The sequence below is a fragment of the Engystomops pustulosus genome, chromosome 1, assembly GCF_040894005.1.
Source record: "Engystomops pustulosus chromosome 1, aEngPut4.maternal, whole genome shotgun sequence".
NCBI lineage: Eukaryota > Metazoa > Chordata > Amphibia > Anura > Leptodactylidae > Engystomops > Engystomops pustulosus.
In genome coordinates this window covers 59,184,379-59,203,547 of record NC_092411.1, presented here as the reverse complement: position 1 = coordinate 59,203,547, position 19,169 = coordinate 59,184,379, and the positions used below count along the sequence as shown (strand labels likewise).

Sequence of the window (19,169 nt, the reverse complement as noted above, 5' to 3'; positions counted from 1 at the left end):
TGAGAAATGTAAAATGAGAAATACTATAATCATGAGGCTGGAGTACTACAAGTACCAGCTCATATGCTGAGTATAAGAGCCTCATGGCCATAGTAATTCTCATTGTACCCCTTTATTTTGCAGTATATGAGCCACATAATAATCAGCACCATATACTAAAAACAGGGAGAAACTGAGAACTGTTGAGGAAGAGCTTCGTGTGTGTCTTTCCACCATTCCTGCCAGGATATCCCTTTTGTGTTTATCGAAACAGGCCCAGGTTTCTCACTGAGTGAGTAAAATGAATTTAGAATCTATATTATTAACTATATGTATAATATGACTGTTTTAGTGTCATTTTGTGCTATTTTGGTTGGTGGTGTGGTGTGTGTACTTTTCTAAGTATAAAAAGTGTGCCGCGGCTCAAAAAAGGTTGAAATTGCGCCGATTGCGGGTGTTAAACTGTCGATCGACGCCATCAAAGCTGCCACCATGTTGGCTGAGATTACCACTCCTCATGACGTCATTGTCACACAAAGACCTGAGGCTGTTTCTTTTTACAGAATCTATTCTATTCTCTCTATGGCGGTATATGGTAGGATCAATTGAACAACCTAGGGTTAAAGTACCCTAGAGGATCTGAAAAATAGTTTAAAAAATACATTTAAAAAAGTTTTTAAAAAATTAAATTAAAAAAACTAAAAATTCATATTACACCCCTTTCCCTAGAACTGATATAAATATAAATAAACGGTAAAAATCATAAACCTGTTAAAAATTGGCACATCCCAAAATCTATCAAAATAGCGGTTATTCCCATTGTTTAACTCCGCAACAGAAAATAGCGCTCTTCAAAAATATAAAAAATTTTATAAAAAAGGATCAAAAGGCCGAACAGTCCTAAAAATTGTAACATTAAAAACGTTATCAAAAGTTTCAAAAAATTAAACCACCCACAGCTTCGTACACTGAAGTATGAAAAAGTTATTAATGCCAGAAGATGGCAAGATGAAGATTTTTTTTGTACAGGAGGTTTTAATTTTTGTAAATGTATGAGAACATCATAAAATCTATATAAATTTGGTATCCCTGTGATCGAATCGACCCAAAAAATAAAGGAGACATGTGGGGCGCACAGTGAAAGCTGTGAAATCCACACAAACTAATTTGGAATTTTTTTCCTGCTTCCCATTACACGGAATGGAATATTCAATACTGTCACTATGAAGTGCAATCTGTTATGCAGTAATCAAGCCCAAACAGAGCTCTCTACATAGAAAAATGAAAAAAGATAGATTTTTGAAGGTGGGGAGTGAAAAATGGAAAAGCAAAAAAGGGCCTGGTCATTAATGGGTTAATGTACGCTCTGCACTCTGTACTTGCATTCATCTTTCCTGAGGCACACGTCAGGGAGAGGAGTAGGGGGTGAGCGCTGCTCACCCCCGTCCCTCTCCTTAGCAATGTATTGCTCACTGGGCCATATTACGTGGAAAGATAGGACATGTTCTATCTTTTCCACGGCTACGGAACGGTACAGTGCCTCCTGTACGGCGCCGTGTGCCCATTATCGTCTGTTGTTGGCCGTATATACATCCCCCATACGGCAGTGTGAATTTAGCCTTACTGTTAGGATTTTATTTAGCAGGTGATGAGCAGTGCCTGGTTTTCTTCACACATACCACAACACCATAAATCTTTGTTTCATTAGACCAGAGAATCGTATTTCCATGGTCTGGGAGTCCTTCATGTGTTTTTTTGCAAACTGTATGCAGCTTTCATATGTCTTGCACTAAGGACAGACTTCCGTCGACACACTCTGCAATAAAGCCCCTAACTGGTGGAGGGCTGCAGTGATAGTTGACTTTGGGGAACTTTCTCCCATCTCCCTACTGCATCTCTGGAGCTCAGCCACAGTGATCTTGGGGTTCTTCTTTATCTCTCTTTTACTAAGGCTCTTCTACCACAATGGCTTAGTTTGGCTGGTAGGCCAGGTCGCGGAAGACTTGTGGTCGTCCCAAACTTCATCCAATTAATGATTATGGAGGCCATTGTGCTGTTAGGAACCTTGGCCAGATCTGTGCTTTGCCACAATTCTGTCTCTAAGCTCCTTTAGAAGTTCCTAAGACCTCATGGTTCTCATGTGCTCCTATAGTGTAGCTATATACTACAGTATGGCAGTATATGGGGATTTTCCTCCTCATTCATTACACTGTGCGAATCGCTCATTGTAATAAATTTGTTAAAACGATACAGCCTGGTGTCTTCGGAAGACTTAAGGCTGTCATGGCAACCAATCTCTGTTCCCTGATGACGTCATGGGGAGCGATGATCTTCACCAAGCATGGGCGTCACCATATTCTTGAAGCTGCCGGCGGCAATGGACGGGATAACCCCCGCGATCAGTTCTATCAATCTATGCAGCAAAGACTTACCGGCTATGGAGAGGGGTCTGAATGTTTTGCGTACCCACTGTCTACTGAGGCAACTCATTTTTCTCTACCTGAGAGGAACACTTATCTTCCCATATCCCTAATCAAAGACAGGATTTTGCAATGCTAACCATTGGAGACCCAAAATGACAGAGGAGAAATTGTAGACAAAAAACTCCACTTGCTCAGTGTGAACTCAGTCAACCTGCATGGAAACCTGAGGAGTCTTGAAATAAACTCCACCATCAAATTCAAGCATAATTATTCATAGAACCACTCCTTACTGCTGTACAACTATATACATCGTACAGCAGTAAGGGCTGTATGGAGAGGGCTCACGGACAAAGCCCTCTTCATATGCAGTGGGTGTCAAATGTATTACACACCTGCTGCATCATGTCCTGCAAAAAAGACACCTTACACAGCTTCATACAACAAAAAAAAACATTATTAGTGTCACAATATGCCAAAATGAAGAAGGTATTTTTGTACCAAGGCTTTTAATTTTTTTAAAACCTATAAAAATTGGTTATTCATGTAATGACATTGACCCAAAGTATATAGGGGAGGTTATTTGGAGTGCACACGTGTGCTCACTGCGCTGTTACCGGGAGCCACAGATGTCTACGGGGGCCGTGATCTGGTTGTAAATAATGTGACCAGATCACTGCCCCTAGTACGGCCATGTGAATGAGCCCTTAGGTGGGCAGAAAATCCATGGATGGGTCTACGCTGCAGTTACATGACCCGGCCACAACACTGAGCAAGGCGCTGTTCTTCTGCTCTGCTTTCTAAGATATTTGAACCGCTAACATAAGCTCTGCCTCTATATATTTGATACACCAACTATGATGGGCCTCCTATCGTATAAACTGAAAAAACTATACTATATTGCTGGGTTCACATTCGTTTGTTACAGTTTCATCCATCTAGGTCTATAAAATCCCCAGCAAGTTGCAGACATTTCTGCTCTATGTGACTAGCTCCATAACGACCATAAGATAATTCTTGATGTAATTCCTGCGTTATACCCAGGGGTATAACTATGCGCCTATGTCACTAGGACAGGGGCAAAGGAAACTGTATTTAGCCATCTGCCCAAATCAAACATGGTTACAGCTTACAGTCACGTGACTGGAATAAAGCCTATGCGCATGTGCGCTGCGTAGTGTCTGCGCCTGGCCGGGATCTGCCTCCTTCCCTCTGGTTCACCCGCCGTGTTCTGGGATTGGTCAGCTGCTGGTTGCCAGGCGGAAGTGGTTGGTAGTCAGGAGGAGGGACTCCCTGTGTTTGTATGTTGGAAGAAGCGGTAAAGAGATGTGTAGCGGCGGGTGACAGTTTCCCACTCCCGGCCAGTGACAGCGGGAGGGCGGCCTGTGCTCCTGTGTTTCCCCCGAGCCCGCGCAGACATGGGCTACAAGAGCGAGCAGCTGCTCATCGTGGTGTCCATCCTAGAAGGTGAGTATTGCTGTCTGTGTGCCTGCTATACACTGATCTATACCACTATGTACCTGTGCTGTGCTATACACTACTGTGTGCCTGCTATACACTGATCTATACCACTATGTACCTGTGCTGTGCTATACACTACTGTGTGCCTGCTATACACTGATCTATACCACTATGTACCTGTGCTGTGCTATACACTACTGTGTGCCTGCTATACACTGATCTATACCACTATGTACCTGTGCTGTGCTATACACTACTGTGTGCCTGCTATACACTGATCTATACCACTATGTACCTGTGCTGTGCTATACACTACTGTGTGCCTGCTATACACTGATCTATACCACTATGTACCTGTGCTGTGCTATACACTACTGTGTGCCTGCTATACACTGATCTATACCACTATGCACCTGTGCTGTGCTATACACTACTGTGTGCCTGCTATACACTGATCTATACCACTATGTACCTGTGCTGTGCTATACACTACTGTGTGCCTGCTATACACTGATCTATACCACTATGTACCTGTGCTGTGCTATACACTACTGTGTGCCTGCTATACACTGATCTATACCACTATGTACCTGTGCTGTGCTATACACTACTGTGTGCCTGCTATACACTGATCTATACCACTATGTACCTGTGCTGTGCTATACACTACTGTGTGCCTGCTATACACTGATCTATACCACTATGTACCTGTGCTGTGCTATACACTACTGTGTGCCTGCTATACACTGATCTATACCACTATGTACCTGTGCTGTGCTATACACTACTGTGTGCCTGCTATACACTGATCTATACCACTATGTACCTGTGCTGTGCTATACACTACTGTGTGCCTGCTATACACTGATCTATACCACTATGTACCTGTGCTGTGCTATACACTACTGTGTGCCTGCTATACACTGATCTATACCACTATGTACCTGTGCTGTGCTATACACTACTGTGTGCCTGCTATACACTGATCTATACCACTATGTACCTGTGCTGTGCTATACACTACTGTGTGCCTGCTATACACTGATCTATACCACTATGTACCTGTGCTGTGCTATACACTACTGTGTGCCTGCTATACACTGATCTATACCACTATGTACCTGTGCTGTGCACTACTGTGTGCCTGCTATACGCTCATCTATACCACTATGTACCTGTGCTGTGCTATACACTACTGTGTGCCTGCTATACGCTCATCTATACCACTATGTACCTGTGCTGTGCTATACACTACTGTGTGCCTGCTATACGCTCATCTATACCACTATGTACCTGTGCTGTGCTATACACTACTGTGTGCCTGCTATACGCTCATCTATACCACTATGTACCTGTGCTGTGCAATACACTACTGTGTGCCTGCTATACGCTCATCTATACCACTATGTACCTGTGCTGTGCTATACACTACTGTGTGCCTGCTATACGCTCATCTATACCACTATGTACCTGTGCTGTGCTATACACTACTGTGTGCCTGCTATACGCTCATCTATACCACTATGTACCTGTGCTGTGCAATACACTACTGTGTGCCTGCTATACGCTCATCTATACCACTATGTACCTGTGCTGTGCTATACACTACTGTGTGCCTGCTATACGCTCATCTATACCACTATGTACCTGTGCTGTGCTATACGCTACTGTGTGCCTGCTATACGCTGATCTATACCACTATGTACCTGTGCTGTGCTATACACTACTGTGTGCCTGCTATACGCTGATCCATACCACTATGTACCTGTGCTGTGCTATACACTACTGTGTGCCTGCTATACACTGATCTATACCACTATGCACCTGTGCTGTGCTATACACTACTGTGTGCCTGCTATACACTGATCTATACCACTATGTACCTGTGCTGTGCTATACACTACTGTGTGCCTGCTATACGCTGATCTATACCACTATGTACCTGTGCTGTGCTATACACTACTGTGTGCCTGCTATACGCTGATCTATACCACTATGTACCTGTGCTGTGCTATACACTACTGTGTGCCTGCTATACACTGATCTATACCACTATGTACCTGTGCTGTGCTATACACTACTGTGTGCCTGCTATACACTGATCTATACCACTATGTACCTGTGCTGTGCTATACACTACTGTGTGCCTGCTATACGCTGATCTATACCACTATGTGCTTATGCTGTGACATACACTACTGTGTGCCTACTATTATTTATACCACTGTGTCCCTATGCTTTGACATCCTACTGTGCCTACTATAGTGACCTGTACCTCCATTTACTTCTACAATGACCTGTGTTACTGTGAACCTACTACAGGCGGTCCCCTACTTAAGAACACCTGAATTACAGACGACCCCTAGTTACAAACGGTTCTCTGGATGTTGGTAATTTACTGTACTTTAGTCCTAGGCTACAATAAACAGCTATAACAGTTATTAAAGGAAACCTAACACTTGAAGTGGCAGGTATAAGAGGGAACTACCGAGCCGGAGCTTATTTTTGTTAGTGTTTTAAACCGCAGTATCGCGGTTTAAAACACTTTTTAAACTTTATGGCCGAAGTTGCTTCGGCACACCATGCGCGCGACCGTGCCCGCGGCTCTCATTCACTTCCTATGTAGCTGCGTGCACGGTCGCGCGCATGGTGCGCCGAGCGCGTACCTCCCTGCGCCGAAGCAGCTTCGGCCATACAGTTTAAAAAGTGTTTTAAACACTAACAAAAATAAGCTCCGGCACCAGCTCACCCTGAGCTGGTGTTCGGTAGTTCCCTCTTATACCTGCCACTTCAAGTGGTAGGTTTCCTTTAAAGGTGTCTGTAATGAAGCTTTATTGTTAATATTGGTTCCAGTGACAATCCAACATTTTTAAAATCCAATTGTCACAGAGACCAAAAATAATTTGCCTGACTGCCTGTATATGGTGACCTGCACCACTGTGTCCCTATGCTTTGACATACCGTACTGTGCCTACTATACAGTGACCTGTACCACTATGTCCTTCTACAATGATCTGCGTTACTTTGAACCTACGATCCGGTGACCTGCACCACTGTGTGCTTATACTGTGGCATCCACTACTTTCTGCCTACTGTCTGGTGACCTGCCCCACTATGTGCTTCAGGGATGGGAGTCCAAGCATCAGTTACACATGATGCAAGGAATCACTGCATTTCTTATCACAGTTATGATGTGGGATGCTGCCACTGTCCTGGGTTTCAGGATTGGAGCAGCACCCATCACATTTTTTTATTGCGTATTTATCTCTTTAAACTACTTTTGACTATATGTTTAATAAATTAATATGTACTGTCGTTATATATGGTTTCTGTATATCCGGATTTTGTTTTATTCGGTGGTATCAAGACCGTTCTTGCCATATGGGATGGGGAGGGATGGTGTTTTCAGTTTAATCTCTTGGGACAGTCATTTTGTCACTTGAGAAGCCTCACGGGTTGTAAAAGCATCTGTTAAAACTGGAGAAATCATTGTATGGATATTTGCCTTTAGTTTGTGCACTTTGTCTTTTCCTTCACTGCAGTCCATGTGGAATGAATTAACAGTGAAACAAGAATATTTAGTGCATACATAACACTCTAATTCTCAGATATTTGCTGTAATATCTTCTCTAAGTTTAACATTTCAATAACAATTTGGATTTTGTATACCAACAAACATGGTAAGCTAAAGGACATTATGACTGTGGTAATCTTCTTATATTTGTTATCCATGGCCTCCTTCCTTCTAAAATCACATTTTAATTTTATGCTAATGAGTCAGAGACGCTATTGGTGTGTTCCAGAAGCCCAATGTGCTCTGGCTTTACAAGCTGTTATTACACTGTGCAGCAGTATGTCTGACTTTCCAACCTGGACTTCTACTAATCTCGGCAGCAGTGGGGACACAGTAGGAGGGGGAAGTGCTCCTTCACAATGTAACAGCCTTTGAATCTGCAGCACAGAGAGGGCTTCTGATAACACACCCATGGCCCCTATGGCTCATTAGCATAATTTAAAAAGTTGATTTTAGATGATCTGTTAGTGCTTGGATCTATCAATAAGTGTCCCTAGTTTATCATGATTTTGATGGTAGATTTTCGCTAAAGGGGTTGTCTTTTAAATCACTGGTGCTCTTCTTACTGATGTGGAAAACATTACAAGAGGTCAAAGGTTCCCAGCAGTGCCACTTGTGAATAGATCCCAAATACTCAATCCTGACTGGTACTCCTTTCACTTCTCAGTGTAAAGTAGTGAAACTATATCTTGCTGTTTGGGTGTTATCACTGAACCCATTTTGGCCTATGGGCACATACATATCGGTTTCCTCTACTTGGTTTCAGTGATTTAACAGCGATGCCTTAATGAGCCTTTATTTTTAATGGGCTTTTTTCACACCTTCCACACAGTTTTTTTTTCTTCTTTTGACCGCAAGCTTTAGGTAGGCTTGGGACTCCCTGTGATAGGGTTACCCCTTCAGTTACTTGGTCCTATGTGACTGATAAGATGCAAGCTGGCACCTGTGGGATAGCGATTGGGGGGCAGGGGAATCTTTAGGTCATATCATTTACAGGCGGTCCCCTACTTAAGAACACCCGACTTACATACGACCCCTAGTTACAAACGGACCTCTGGATATTGGTAATTTATTGTACTTTAGTCCTAGGCTACAATGATCAGCTGTAACAGTTATCACATGTGTCTGCAATGAAGCTTTAGTGTTAATCCTGGTTCTGATGACAATCCAACATTTTTAAAATCCAATTGTCACAGAGACGAAAACATTTTTCTCTGGTTCTACAATTATAAAATATACAGTTCCGACTTGCATACAAATTCAACTTACGAGCAAACCTCCAGAACCTATCTTGTATGTAACCCGGGGACTGCCGGTATCTGTATGTAGAAGTTTCATTTACTGAAAGTGGCTCATGACCACATTCTCTTCTCTATGAGGCCTACGTACTTGTATTTTTATTTTTCCTTTCATCTGAAAATAATAAAAAGTAAGTTGAGTAAAGAATGGTACAGTAAGGCTACATGCACACTGCCGTTGCCCACCGCACCGTAGCACGACGGGCACACGGCAGCGCGGGGAGAGGAGGAGGAGGTGAGCGCTGCTCAACTCGTCCCTCTCCATAGGAACATATGGACCATGGCGCCGTAATACGGGAAAAGATAGGACATGTCCCATGTCCATGCCGTGAGCCATAGAAGTGTATGGGGGATGTATATCGGCCGTACATGCGTCCCCCATACATGTGTGTGAATGCAGCCTTAGGCATCAGTGAAAAATCGCTGAAGCCAGGAAACAAAAATCAGTCTGTATGTGTCCATAAGCTATAACGGCTTCAGGGAGCAAAAGCGAGTCTGCCCTTGATATTCATGAACTTGTTTTGGGGTCCTATTCTGCCTGTCTTTGCTGTCAGGCCTAACTTTTTTTGCTGTCATTGCAGGTTGTGATACCTTGTTTGATTATAAGCCGGTGATTATAAACTGTGATTTCCCCTCTTGTCACACAGCTTTCCTACTTGGACGTTTAACTGATCTCTCTTTTTCTCTCTCCAGGGCGTCATTTTCCGAAGCGTTCTCGCCATGTGCTTGTGGTGGAAGCAAAGTTTGATGGTGAGCAGCTCTCTACAGATCCTATACCTCACCTAGAGCAGCCACAGTTTGCTACAGAACTTGCTTGGGAACTTGATAGGAAAGCTCTTCACCAACACCGGTAAGTATCTCCTTATACGTGTATGATCATGTGCTGGATATATCTACATCGCTGCGTTAACAGCGATCCGTTATAGAGAGGCGTCTTTGACACTTTAGGGGGATATATCATTAGGCCGGCATTGTGCACCACTTTTTAGAATGTTGTAGAAGATGCGTTTCAACAGTGTATACAATACACTAATATGGCACAGAATGGTTGATGCAACAATCAATTGCCAGAAATTTGGTTTTAATACACTGATACTTTCCCTCCAATAACTTCAATTGCTCATATTTAAAATTTTAAAAAAATGCATCACTTTAGTAGCAATAATAATCCATTTTTATATGGCGCCATCATATTCTGCAGCACTTTACACATCATGGGGGTACAAATAAAGACCCTACAGAGCAATAACATTGTCAGATGATAAGATAGGAGTGATTGCCCTTATTAAAAGAGTTTACAATCTGAGGAAAGAAGAAACCTAGTAACATAGATTTTATATCTGCTAAATGTCCATTTCCTTCTCCTGCCCTAGTCAGATGCATCAATGTTAGTAGATTTACTGTTTTAGTAAAATAAGTGATTTTTTTGGTTTTGATTTAGAAGATGCTTATTGTATTAAATGTCTTTTAGAGGGAACAAGCCTGAGTTTGTAAATTGGTGCCTGATCCCAGTGCAATGTGTGTGGGTTTACAATGCTGCTTAGATATGGAGAAATGTTCATGTAACAATACATCTCTGTTCTTGTTGTAGGCTGCAGCGAACGCCGATCAAGCTCCAGTGTTTTGCCTTGGACACATTAACATCCAGTAAAGAATCTGTCGGATATGTGGTATTAGATTTGAGAGCTGCTCAAGAAAAAAAACAAGTAAAAATAATGACATTTTTAGATTATAGAAATATTTCAGTAAGCAGTTTGCTGGATCATCATTGTCTAATGCAGGATGGTTATGGGCTATCTTGGGTGGATTGTCATGGATTTGATGTTTTGATGTTCTAAAATTTTCCTAAATATTTTCTGTATTCATTCCTCATGGTTTTCTGGATCTCTGCTTGCTGTGGTGCTATAGAAAGCTTCTATGTTTACTTCCGGCGGATAGAAATCTGTCCATGGTCTGTGATGGACAGGCAGGTGCCCTGCTTGTCCATCACAAGACCAGGGACAGGTTTCTATCCAGTGGAAGTAAATGGAGAAGCTTTCTAGAGCAGGACAGCAAGCAGAGATCTAGAAAACCATAAAGGAATTAATACAGAAAGTATATTGGAAAGTTGTAGAGCTTTTCATTACACAAATAATATCAATTAATGAAAAGTGAACAAACCCTTTTATGTAACAAGTGTGAGTCTCTCAAGGGGTAGTATGCATAGTATATGGTGTTCCGAAAACAGCATTTTTATGTTCTTATTTCTTGGGTCATGTACATAATTTTTTTTTTTTTTTTTCTCTAAACAGGCTCCAAAATGGTATTCTTTATTGAGCAGTAAATACACAAAATTTAAGCCAGAAGTGCAGCTAAATATTACTCTAGAAACTGACACCAAACCTTCTGTAGATGCTTTCAAAGCCAAGGAAGCGCCTCCTCGCAGCAGTAAAGGTGAGAATTGAAAGACCTTCTATGAGCGTAGAAAACCTATGGATGTAGAAAACCTTTCCATTGCTCACAGGTCTAAACTTGGAGCACAGGAACGTACAGAAGTCCACTGGTGACAGCTCACATGTGGTGGCCAGGTCCAGGAAATGAGCGTCCACCATTGAAATAGTAAACCATGATTAGGTAATTGTGTTACATGTAGTTATTGGCAGCTGCACATAATTGTTATGTAAATGATTTCCCTGGATTATCTGTATAAACGTCATACATTATACATGGGATAGTTATACAGACACCTTCATTCTTCGGGAAGTTTTTTTGAGTTTGAAATATGTTGCTGCTTTACGTCTTTGCCATTTAGCATATATGATCGTCTATTCCGGGCAAGAGTAACAACGATTGGATTAGGTTTTTAACTCTATCTGAGCTGGAGGTTTGGTCCTCAATGAGAATCAAGCTAGGGGCAATTTGCACATATTTTCATTTTTTTCCCTTCTGCCTTTGAAGAGGCGGCAGAAGTGATGCTAAGTATTTGATAAGAAAGATGGTCTCTATTATTGCTCAGCATATCCTCCTACAAGCAGAGGGATCAGTGCATCTTCTGTAGTAGGTGATCCCCCCCTATGTAATGAGATGGTGCTAGAGAGTTTGCCAGTTGTATAAGCCAAGGTGGAAACAAATTCTGTCAAAGCAAAGGCCTGGAATATATACATGTATGTGTGTGGTGTTTTTAGTGGGTGTAGCTATAAACCAGTGATGGAGAACCTTTTACAGACCGAGTGCAAACTACAACAAAAATCAACTTATTTACCGTGAAGTGCCAACATGGAATTTTGAACAGTCATTTATTGCTGCCTGTTCTTCCACATCTTTCAATTGCATTGCCCCCTTGAGGCCACCTATACAGATGATAGGAGGACAAATTCAGACTATCATTGTAGGTTCTCTCTCGAGTCTTTCTGTAGAGGAAGAATGGTGGTCCAGCAGGAGAACCTCCAAAGATAAAGCAGTTCTTGCCCTTCTTACTTTCCCAGCAGTTCCAAACATCCAATAAAGAGAGTAGCATCTCTTAAGTTGTGTGGGACTGCAGGAAGATTCAATGCTTGGTGAACTCTGTCTTGGGTCGATGGCCTGAGTGCCCGCAGAAAGGGCTCCGAGTGCCACCTCTGGCACCCGTGCCATAGGTTCGCCACCACTGCTATAAACCATGTTCTCTGCGGGGGCAGGTTCCGATACCCTATGTATATAATGATTTTTTAAATGTCTTTGTGAGCAGTCTGAATCCTTTAAGAACTTTATAAAACTTTATTTCACATTATCTGGCTCCCTGCCATCAGCATAAGTCTCGGAGGGAAGGTGTCAGCTGTCTGCGTGCCTGTTTCTCATACATTCTTCCTCTCCTCAACACCATCCCAATCCTGCTTAATGTAAATGAGAGGAAGAGGAGACGGAGCTGCATGAGTGTGGAGTAGAGGAAGAATGCATCAGGAGACTGAGACGCAGGCATCTGCCACCCCCGCACCACACTAATGACCAGGTATGTGTAGTGTAATTCGGAGTGCTGACAAAGTCATTTTTAAAATTGGCATAGCATAGGCTATTGGATTCTGTCCTCAGCAAAAAATTACATTACTGGTGACAGGTTCTGTAGGTTTGTTCTTAAAGTGAACCGATCATATACCTAACCCAGAGACTCTCCTATAAGAGATTCTTTGTGATGTTGCAACAATGTGGGGAATTGGTTTATTGTTCAATCATGTTATAAGTTCTTGATCTCTTCTTTAATTTTCTTTAGTGCCAGGGGAACTTGACCCAAAAAGTCTTGTACCTATTCTGAATGAAGCAGAGGGCTACCATCAGATTGGGCCGGTGGAGTACTGTAAAGACTACTTTGTTCTCTCTGTAACCATTGCTTTTGCTACTCAGTTAGAACAGGTAATAATGTTGTCAAGCCTTTACAGAAACCTATTCACTGTAATTGCTGTACATCAGAATGCTTAGCATATGGTTTCCAGAAAGCCAATTTCATAGACATTAAAATTCTTTCTCAATGATGTAAATTGTTCCACTCCTGTCCCTGCAATAATAAAGTAAATGCTACAATATATAATTTTTTTTTCTATCAACCTTTTGAAAGCTATGGCTGATGTTTGCAAATTCGGACCTAAAAATCTGGGGGACATATTCTTTTGAACTGGTGGATTGTTGTTCGGTTTTTGATTTAAAAAAAAAAAAAAAAAAAAAAACGCAGGCCCCGCAGCAATGAATAAAATGCTGCTTACAGATGAGGCACCATGTTCAATGTGATGTGTTACCTTTTCACTTAAAAATTTATTTTTTTTGCCGTTTCCCACATTATGACACATACATTAGTAATTTGTCTTAATTTCCCTATTCGTTGTCTTTCAGTTAATCCCCAGTACGTTAAGACTTCCAGAGCCACAGCCAGAATTTTTCTTTTACTACTCCTTATTGGGAAATGATGTTACAAATGAGCCATTTACTGATCTCATAAATCCAGACTTTGAACCAGAGAGAGCGTCTGTCAGAATCCGCAGCACTACAGAGGTGCTCTGCATGTATCTTTCTGTGCAGCCAAAACTACAGGTAAGACCCTTATGTAGGTGTTTACTAAAACCAATTTATATCTTTTAATTTGTTCCCATTGTGCCCATAGGCAAGCAGAGATGCATTACTCTAGACTTGCTTTCTAAATCACTGAGGAGCTGAGTTGGGTATGTCCCAAAAATACAATTTCTAGAGAGGGAATCACGGGTATAATTGGGGAAAGTAAAATATAACTTTTAATAAACACATGTTAAAAAACTCTCCAATGTATGCATCAGTGTGTACTAAGATAAGGATAATGACAACGTAACACACTGTTACATCTGATAATAAAAGAGGACTATCATGGCTCAGAGAGTGCACTCTGCATAATTTGTTAACAGATGCAAGTTTTCTCAGTGGCCATTCAGCAGGTAGGTATGTAGCGTATTGACAATGCCCTTATTGCCTTGTATTCAATTTGTACCCGGTAAGGCACTAACGGAAATTATTCCCTGCTTGTGGAGTATTCCTTTGTGCTACATTCATTTATGCCCTAACTTCTCATCTCTCCACCTCTACGCGTTTCACCCCTGATGTTGGGGCTCGTCAGGAGAACCGTAGAGGATGAGGTTAATTAGAGTGGATTCTTATATCCTACATTCATTCGGGACACAAAAATAATAAAGAGAGCGCTGGCGTCCTGATGGTGGGCGCCAGCGTGCGATAGTCGTAGCCGCCGGCGCGGCGGGTCCGCTGGAGTATAAGTCCAGGAGGCTCCGCCTTGTGGGCCGGGCGCATTGCGTCATTGGAGGCACGAACCTGATCGCGGCCAATGAGGTGAATGGGAGGTACGTATGATGTCATAAGTCCGCCCATTAGTTCGTGATAGGTTGCCCAGGTAGTGACGACAGGCAATCCAAACTCCGCCCCTTCTGATGTACGAACACTGTAAGGCCGCCCATACGGTCATGGTAGGATGCTACAGTGGTGGGCGGTGACCATAACAGCTGTCCATTCGGAGCGTGGACAGCTGTCATTGGTTTGGTCAATACGATACCTCTGGATCGCTGATAGGATGGAGCACAATGTAGCACAAAGGACTACTCCACAAGCAGGGAATAATTTCCGTTAGTGCCTTACCGGGTACAAATTGAATACAAGGCAATAAGGGCATTGTCAATACGCTACATACCTACCTGCTGAATGGCCACTGAGAAAACTTGCATCTGTTAACAAATTATGCAGAGTGCACTCTCTGAGCCATGATAGTCCTCTTTTATGTAACAGTGTGTTACGTTGTCATTATCCTTATCTTAGTACACACTGATGCATACATTGGAGAGTTTTTTAACATGTGTTTATTAAAAGTTATATTTTACTTTCCCCAATTATACCCGTGATTCCCTAGACTTGCTTTCTAAGTTAAATGTCAGTATAAAACTATACATATTGCTGAAGCCTCGCTGGCGTGAAAGTAGCTGATAGGGCTAAATAATCTCAAGTGCTAGCAACAAGCTTGCATTTGTGATTATTTCAGGGCTGACGTGGCGCAGAGTCCCTGATAAGTATACCCCTAGGTGTCTCCCCTTCAGTTTGTATAGGCCCTGACCTCAAGAGCATCAACTTCTAAAACTGTTAAAGGCCATCTACCACCAGGATGAAGGGTTGTAAACCAAGCAAACTAATCTACTGGTGTGTATCCCTTCTGGCAGGATCCACTCCCCTCTTTTTTAAGTCTTTTGCACTTATGCAAATAAACCTGAGGGGGACTAGACTCCATATGTGTGTTAATGGAACCCCTCTGGATTATTTGCATAAATTTTAAAGCCTTTTTTCTAAAAAAACAAAAAACAAACAAGGGCACATGCAGCAGGGATTAGAGAATATTCCAATTTGTTCCAATTCCTCTTGTGAAGACAAATGGGCAGATTGGATAACATACATGTCTGATCATCCATTATGATTCCATTACCTAAACATCATATTTATCAGTAGTGGCTCATTTTAAATCGCGAAAGGCAGAGAGAAATCCCACTGGGCAATATGTAATGTTTTTTTTAGTAATTCTGTTCAAGTAATACATCATACTCTCGAGAAGGTCCAAGCTTATGTAAATACTGTAATACATATACTGTTTTATTTGTTCTCTCATGTTATAAAGATTCTGCCAGAGCTGGCCCACAGCACCATGACAGTGTACTTGGTTTATGATCGATCTTCCAGGTGGTAGATTTCCTTTAACGGGAACCTGTCGCCACATTTGCACATATACAGCCAGTGACAGTGTCCTATAGAGCCCTAGTAACTGACTAGCTAAAAATTGTTATGCTTACATCCACATGTAAGATAAAAGGTGATTTATTACCTCATTACCATCAGAAGTGGGCGTGTCCTGCTTGGCCGGCCCCTACCATCTAATCCCCATGCCTTATGCCACAGTTCATGTCCTGTGACCAGAGTTAGGTACTTTAGCCTCTTACATGCATGGGGTACAGTATGCTATTATCTGACCACATGAAGTCACAGCAGCCTCCATGGACTTCTACTTCTCTCCATCTTCCATGGAGCTTGCTATGATTTCATGTGATCACATACATGGTGTACAGTTTGCTATTCTTAGAAGGCTAAAGGACCTATGATGTCTCTGGTCACAGGACATGAATGTCACACAAGGCACCGTGCAAGAAAATTGACACAATTTTCCACCTGTACATAGAGCTTTATATGTCTGTAGTTGAATATTAGCAGACGGTCCCCAAGTATAAGGAGGCACAGCAGTGATTTGAAGTGACGCAGAGCTGTCAGAATAATGGCGTGTGGTTCACTGCCAGCTTGAGACAAACCCCTGTAATTAAGGTACAGTGCCCCACTGGCAGCTAATTTTAGGTGATATGGGGAGTACTTGTAACCCTTTAACGGCAGGCATTGTTACTCAAGGTGGTCAAAATCTGCTGACAGGTCCTCTTTAAATGAAATCTTGATTGTTAGTGCAGTTAATGCAGAAAAGTTTTATGAAGTTATTTATTTTTCTATTCTCTTTTTAAAGATCCATCTGTGTTGTGGTGACCAGTCTCTCGGCAGCACAGATATTCCTCTAACAGGACTGCTGAAAAAAGCAAGTACAAAAATTGAGCATCACCCTGTGGTTGTGGAAGGTGCGTTCATGCTTACTCCTCCTAACAGAGCCAGACAGTCTATACCCTCCATGCCCGCAGATAGTGCCCCTACCATTGGAGTGTCTGTTTCTATGTATAAGGAAGCTATTCCACAGGTAAGAAGGGGGTTGTTAATGTAAAATAGATGTTTTATAACTTTTTCTTGTTGCAGTGGGTAAAGTTTATTTATTGTACGTCTCCACAGCCTTCACTTCAGCCAAAGGAAGACAATAATAACGCAAGGGATCGAGAGCCATCTACACCGCCTAAAAATACTAAAGAAGGCGTAATTGGTTTAATCCCTAAACCGCCTCTTTATAGTGATTCTCCACCCACCAAAGATGACGCCACTGAGAGTGAAGTGGAGAGTATAAAATCTATGCAGGCAGAGCTGCCAAGCTCTCGCCCTCAAACCGGAGACGCAGCTACAGGTGCATTACAGCATCCCATACCAGGTAATGCAGGGATACAAAACCTGAAAGCGGTTTTCCCATTTATGGCAGGATATGTCATAAATAGATGGTAGATGTAGTTCCCTCGTGTTTTGGGGACAAAGGTCCGCTGATTCCCCTTCCTGCAGTCAAGGTGCACATGTGTGGCCACTCTCCTTCTAACTCTATGGCAGGGCTCCCTTTGAGATGAATGGCACATGTTGTCATTAGCCTGACTTCAGGATGGGGGACTATAGTTCCCTACATAGATGGCAGTCCTTGAGGTAGGACCTGCATCTATTTGGTATTTCTTTTTCTATATCCTGTGATGAATAGTTTAAATGGAAAACTCTTTTGTACTCCTAAAGGAAAATGCTTCCCCCTTCCCCATACTTCATTCAGATTATCTATGTGGCATATGGGCATGTTTTTGTTTTTTTTTTTCCTTTCCTATGGAAGGTTACAGCCTATTTAAAATACTCATTGGCTAATTTTCTCCTACAGCCCGGTCCCCACCGCCAGCACCACAGATGACATTGGAGGCTGGGAAGAGCCTTTCTGAGTCTGTCTCTGGGCAGAAGATCGCGGTGCCCCCTGCTGCTCACCACTTTTACTTCTCTATCGATTTGAGAAGCATTAGTAATATCGATGTTGTATTTCCTGTTAACTGCATGCTAAGGTATAATAATATATTTTTTAAATTATTGTATTGATGTTTTTTTTACAAACCTTGAAATGTTTCTTAACCTAGTGTCTGCCCCTTTTACATCTGTGCATTACTTGAGAACAAACTTTGTATTCTTTTTACACCTTCACTGCTATACTATACTGCTATACTGCGCGGAATAAATCCACTGTCATGGCAGCGACAGAAAACCACTGGGGAGAACTTTTGGGTGGCTTACCATTAATCCTTGTCAGTCCTTGTAGTCGTCATGTCTGTCACTTGTTCCCTATTTGTGTGGGATGTAAGTAGATTAAATAGACTTTGCTATGTTCTTTCTCTGGTCCAGGTACACTTATCCATTCTTTGGCAGCGCTGCCCCTATTATGACTAATCCTCCAGTGGAAGTACGACGAAATATGGAAGTGTTTCTCCCACAGTCTTATTGTGCCTTTGACTTTGCAACTATGCCCCACCAACTACAGGAGACGTTCTTAAGGTATTGAGCTATTCGCTATAAGGGTTCATTCAGACGGCTGTCTGGGGGGCAATGGCCGCCTGGCGCAACACGTGTGGCATGCTCTATCTTTCCACCACCGCGCTCCGCTGTTTCTTATGGAGGGGGGAGTGGTCACCACCTCCTGCTCTCCGGCACACTTTCAGGATTACGCCTGTGAATGAACCTTAACTGTGACACTGCTATGAATTAGCAGTTTAGTAATAAGGATGTGTTCACACCATGTTCTTATATTTTGGGAGCATTCCCTAATGTACACCATGTGGCCCCCCCATATAGAAATGCACAGTGTTATGCCTTTTCCCAATTTAAAGGTGTGAGTAAATTGGAGGGGCAGGGGGGAGTCATGATTACTTTTGTTATATGCTTTGGAAACATACTCCAAACTTGCTAACATTTGACCACAGTGTAAACTTAGTGCAGTCTGCTCCTCTGTAAAGAAAACCAAAGTGAACGCAAATCCGAGTTTGGATCCATTACATGTTTGGATCAAAAAATGGAAACATATGGCCAAATTTACGGTTAATTTCTGGCATCATTGGTGCAGGTGTTGTTCACTTGGTTTTAGGGTGTGTTGCTTGATATAAAAGGCTGGGGGTTAGGTTGGTCACCCCATGCAGAACATTTCTGTGATTTATCAGCAGGAGCTGATCCTTGACCAGTCTTACTTTGCACTGTCCAAGGTTTAGA

General features: G+C 42.3%; 1 protein-coding gene across 1 annotated transcript in view; it reads left to right on the top strand.

Moving 5' to 3' along the window:
• Positions 1–3,574: 3,574 nt before the first annotated feature.
• CEP120 (centrosomal protein 120) overlaps positions 3,575–19,169 on the top strand; it is a 55,394-nt gene continuing 39,799 nt past the window's right edge. Inside the window, exons 1-10 of the mRNA XM_072141331.1 lie at positions 3,575–3,866; positions 9,426–9,582; positions 10,324–10,438; positions 11,024–11,165; positions 12,958–13,097; positions 13,572–13,769; positions 16,759–16,983; positions 17,073–17,322; positions 17,803–17,977; positions 18,312–18,461. Coding sequence (XP_071997432.1) covers positions 3,818–3,866; positions 9,426–9,582; positions 10,324–10,438; positions 11,024–11,165; positions 12,958–13,097; positions 13,572–13,769; positions 16,759–16,983; positions 17,073–17,322; positions 17,803–17,977; positions 18,312–18,461 — 1,601 coding nt within the window. The 5' untranslated portion in view covers positions 3,575–3,817. The remainder of the gene's footprint in view (positions 3,867–9,425; positions 9,583–10,323; positions 10,439–11,023; positions 11,166–12,957; positions 13,098–13,571; positions 13,770–16,758; positions 16,984–17,072; positions 17,323–17,802; positions 17,978–18,311; positions 18,462–19,169) is intronic.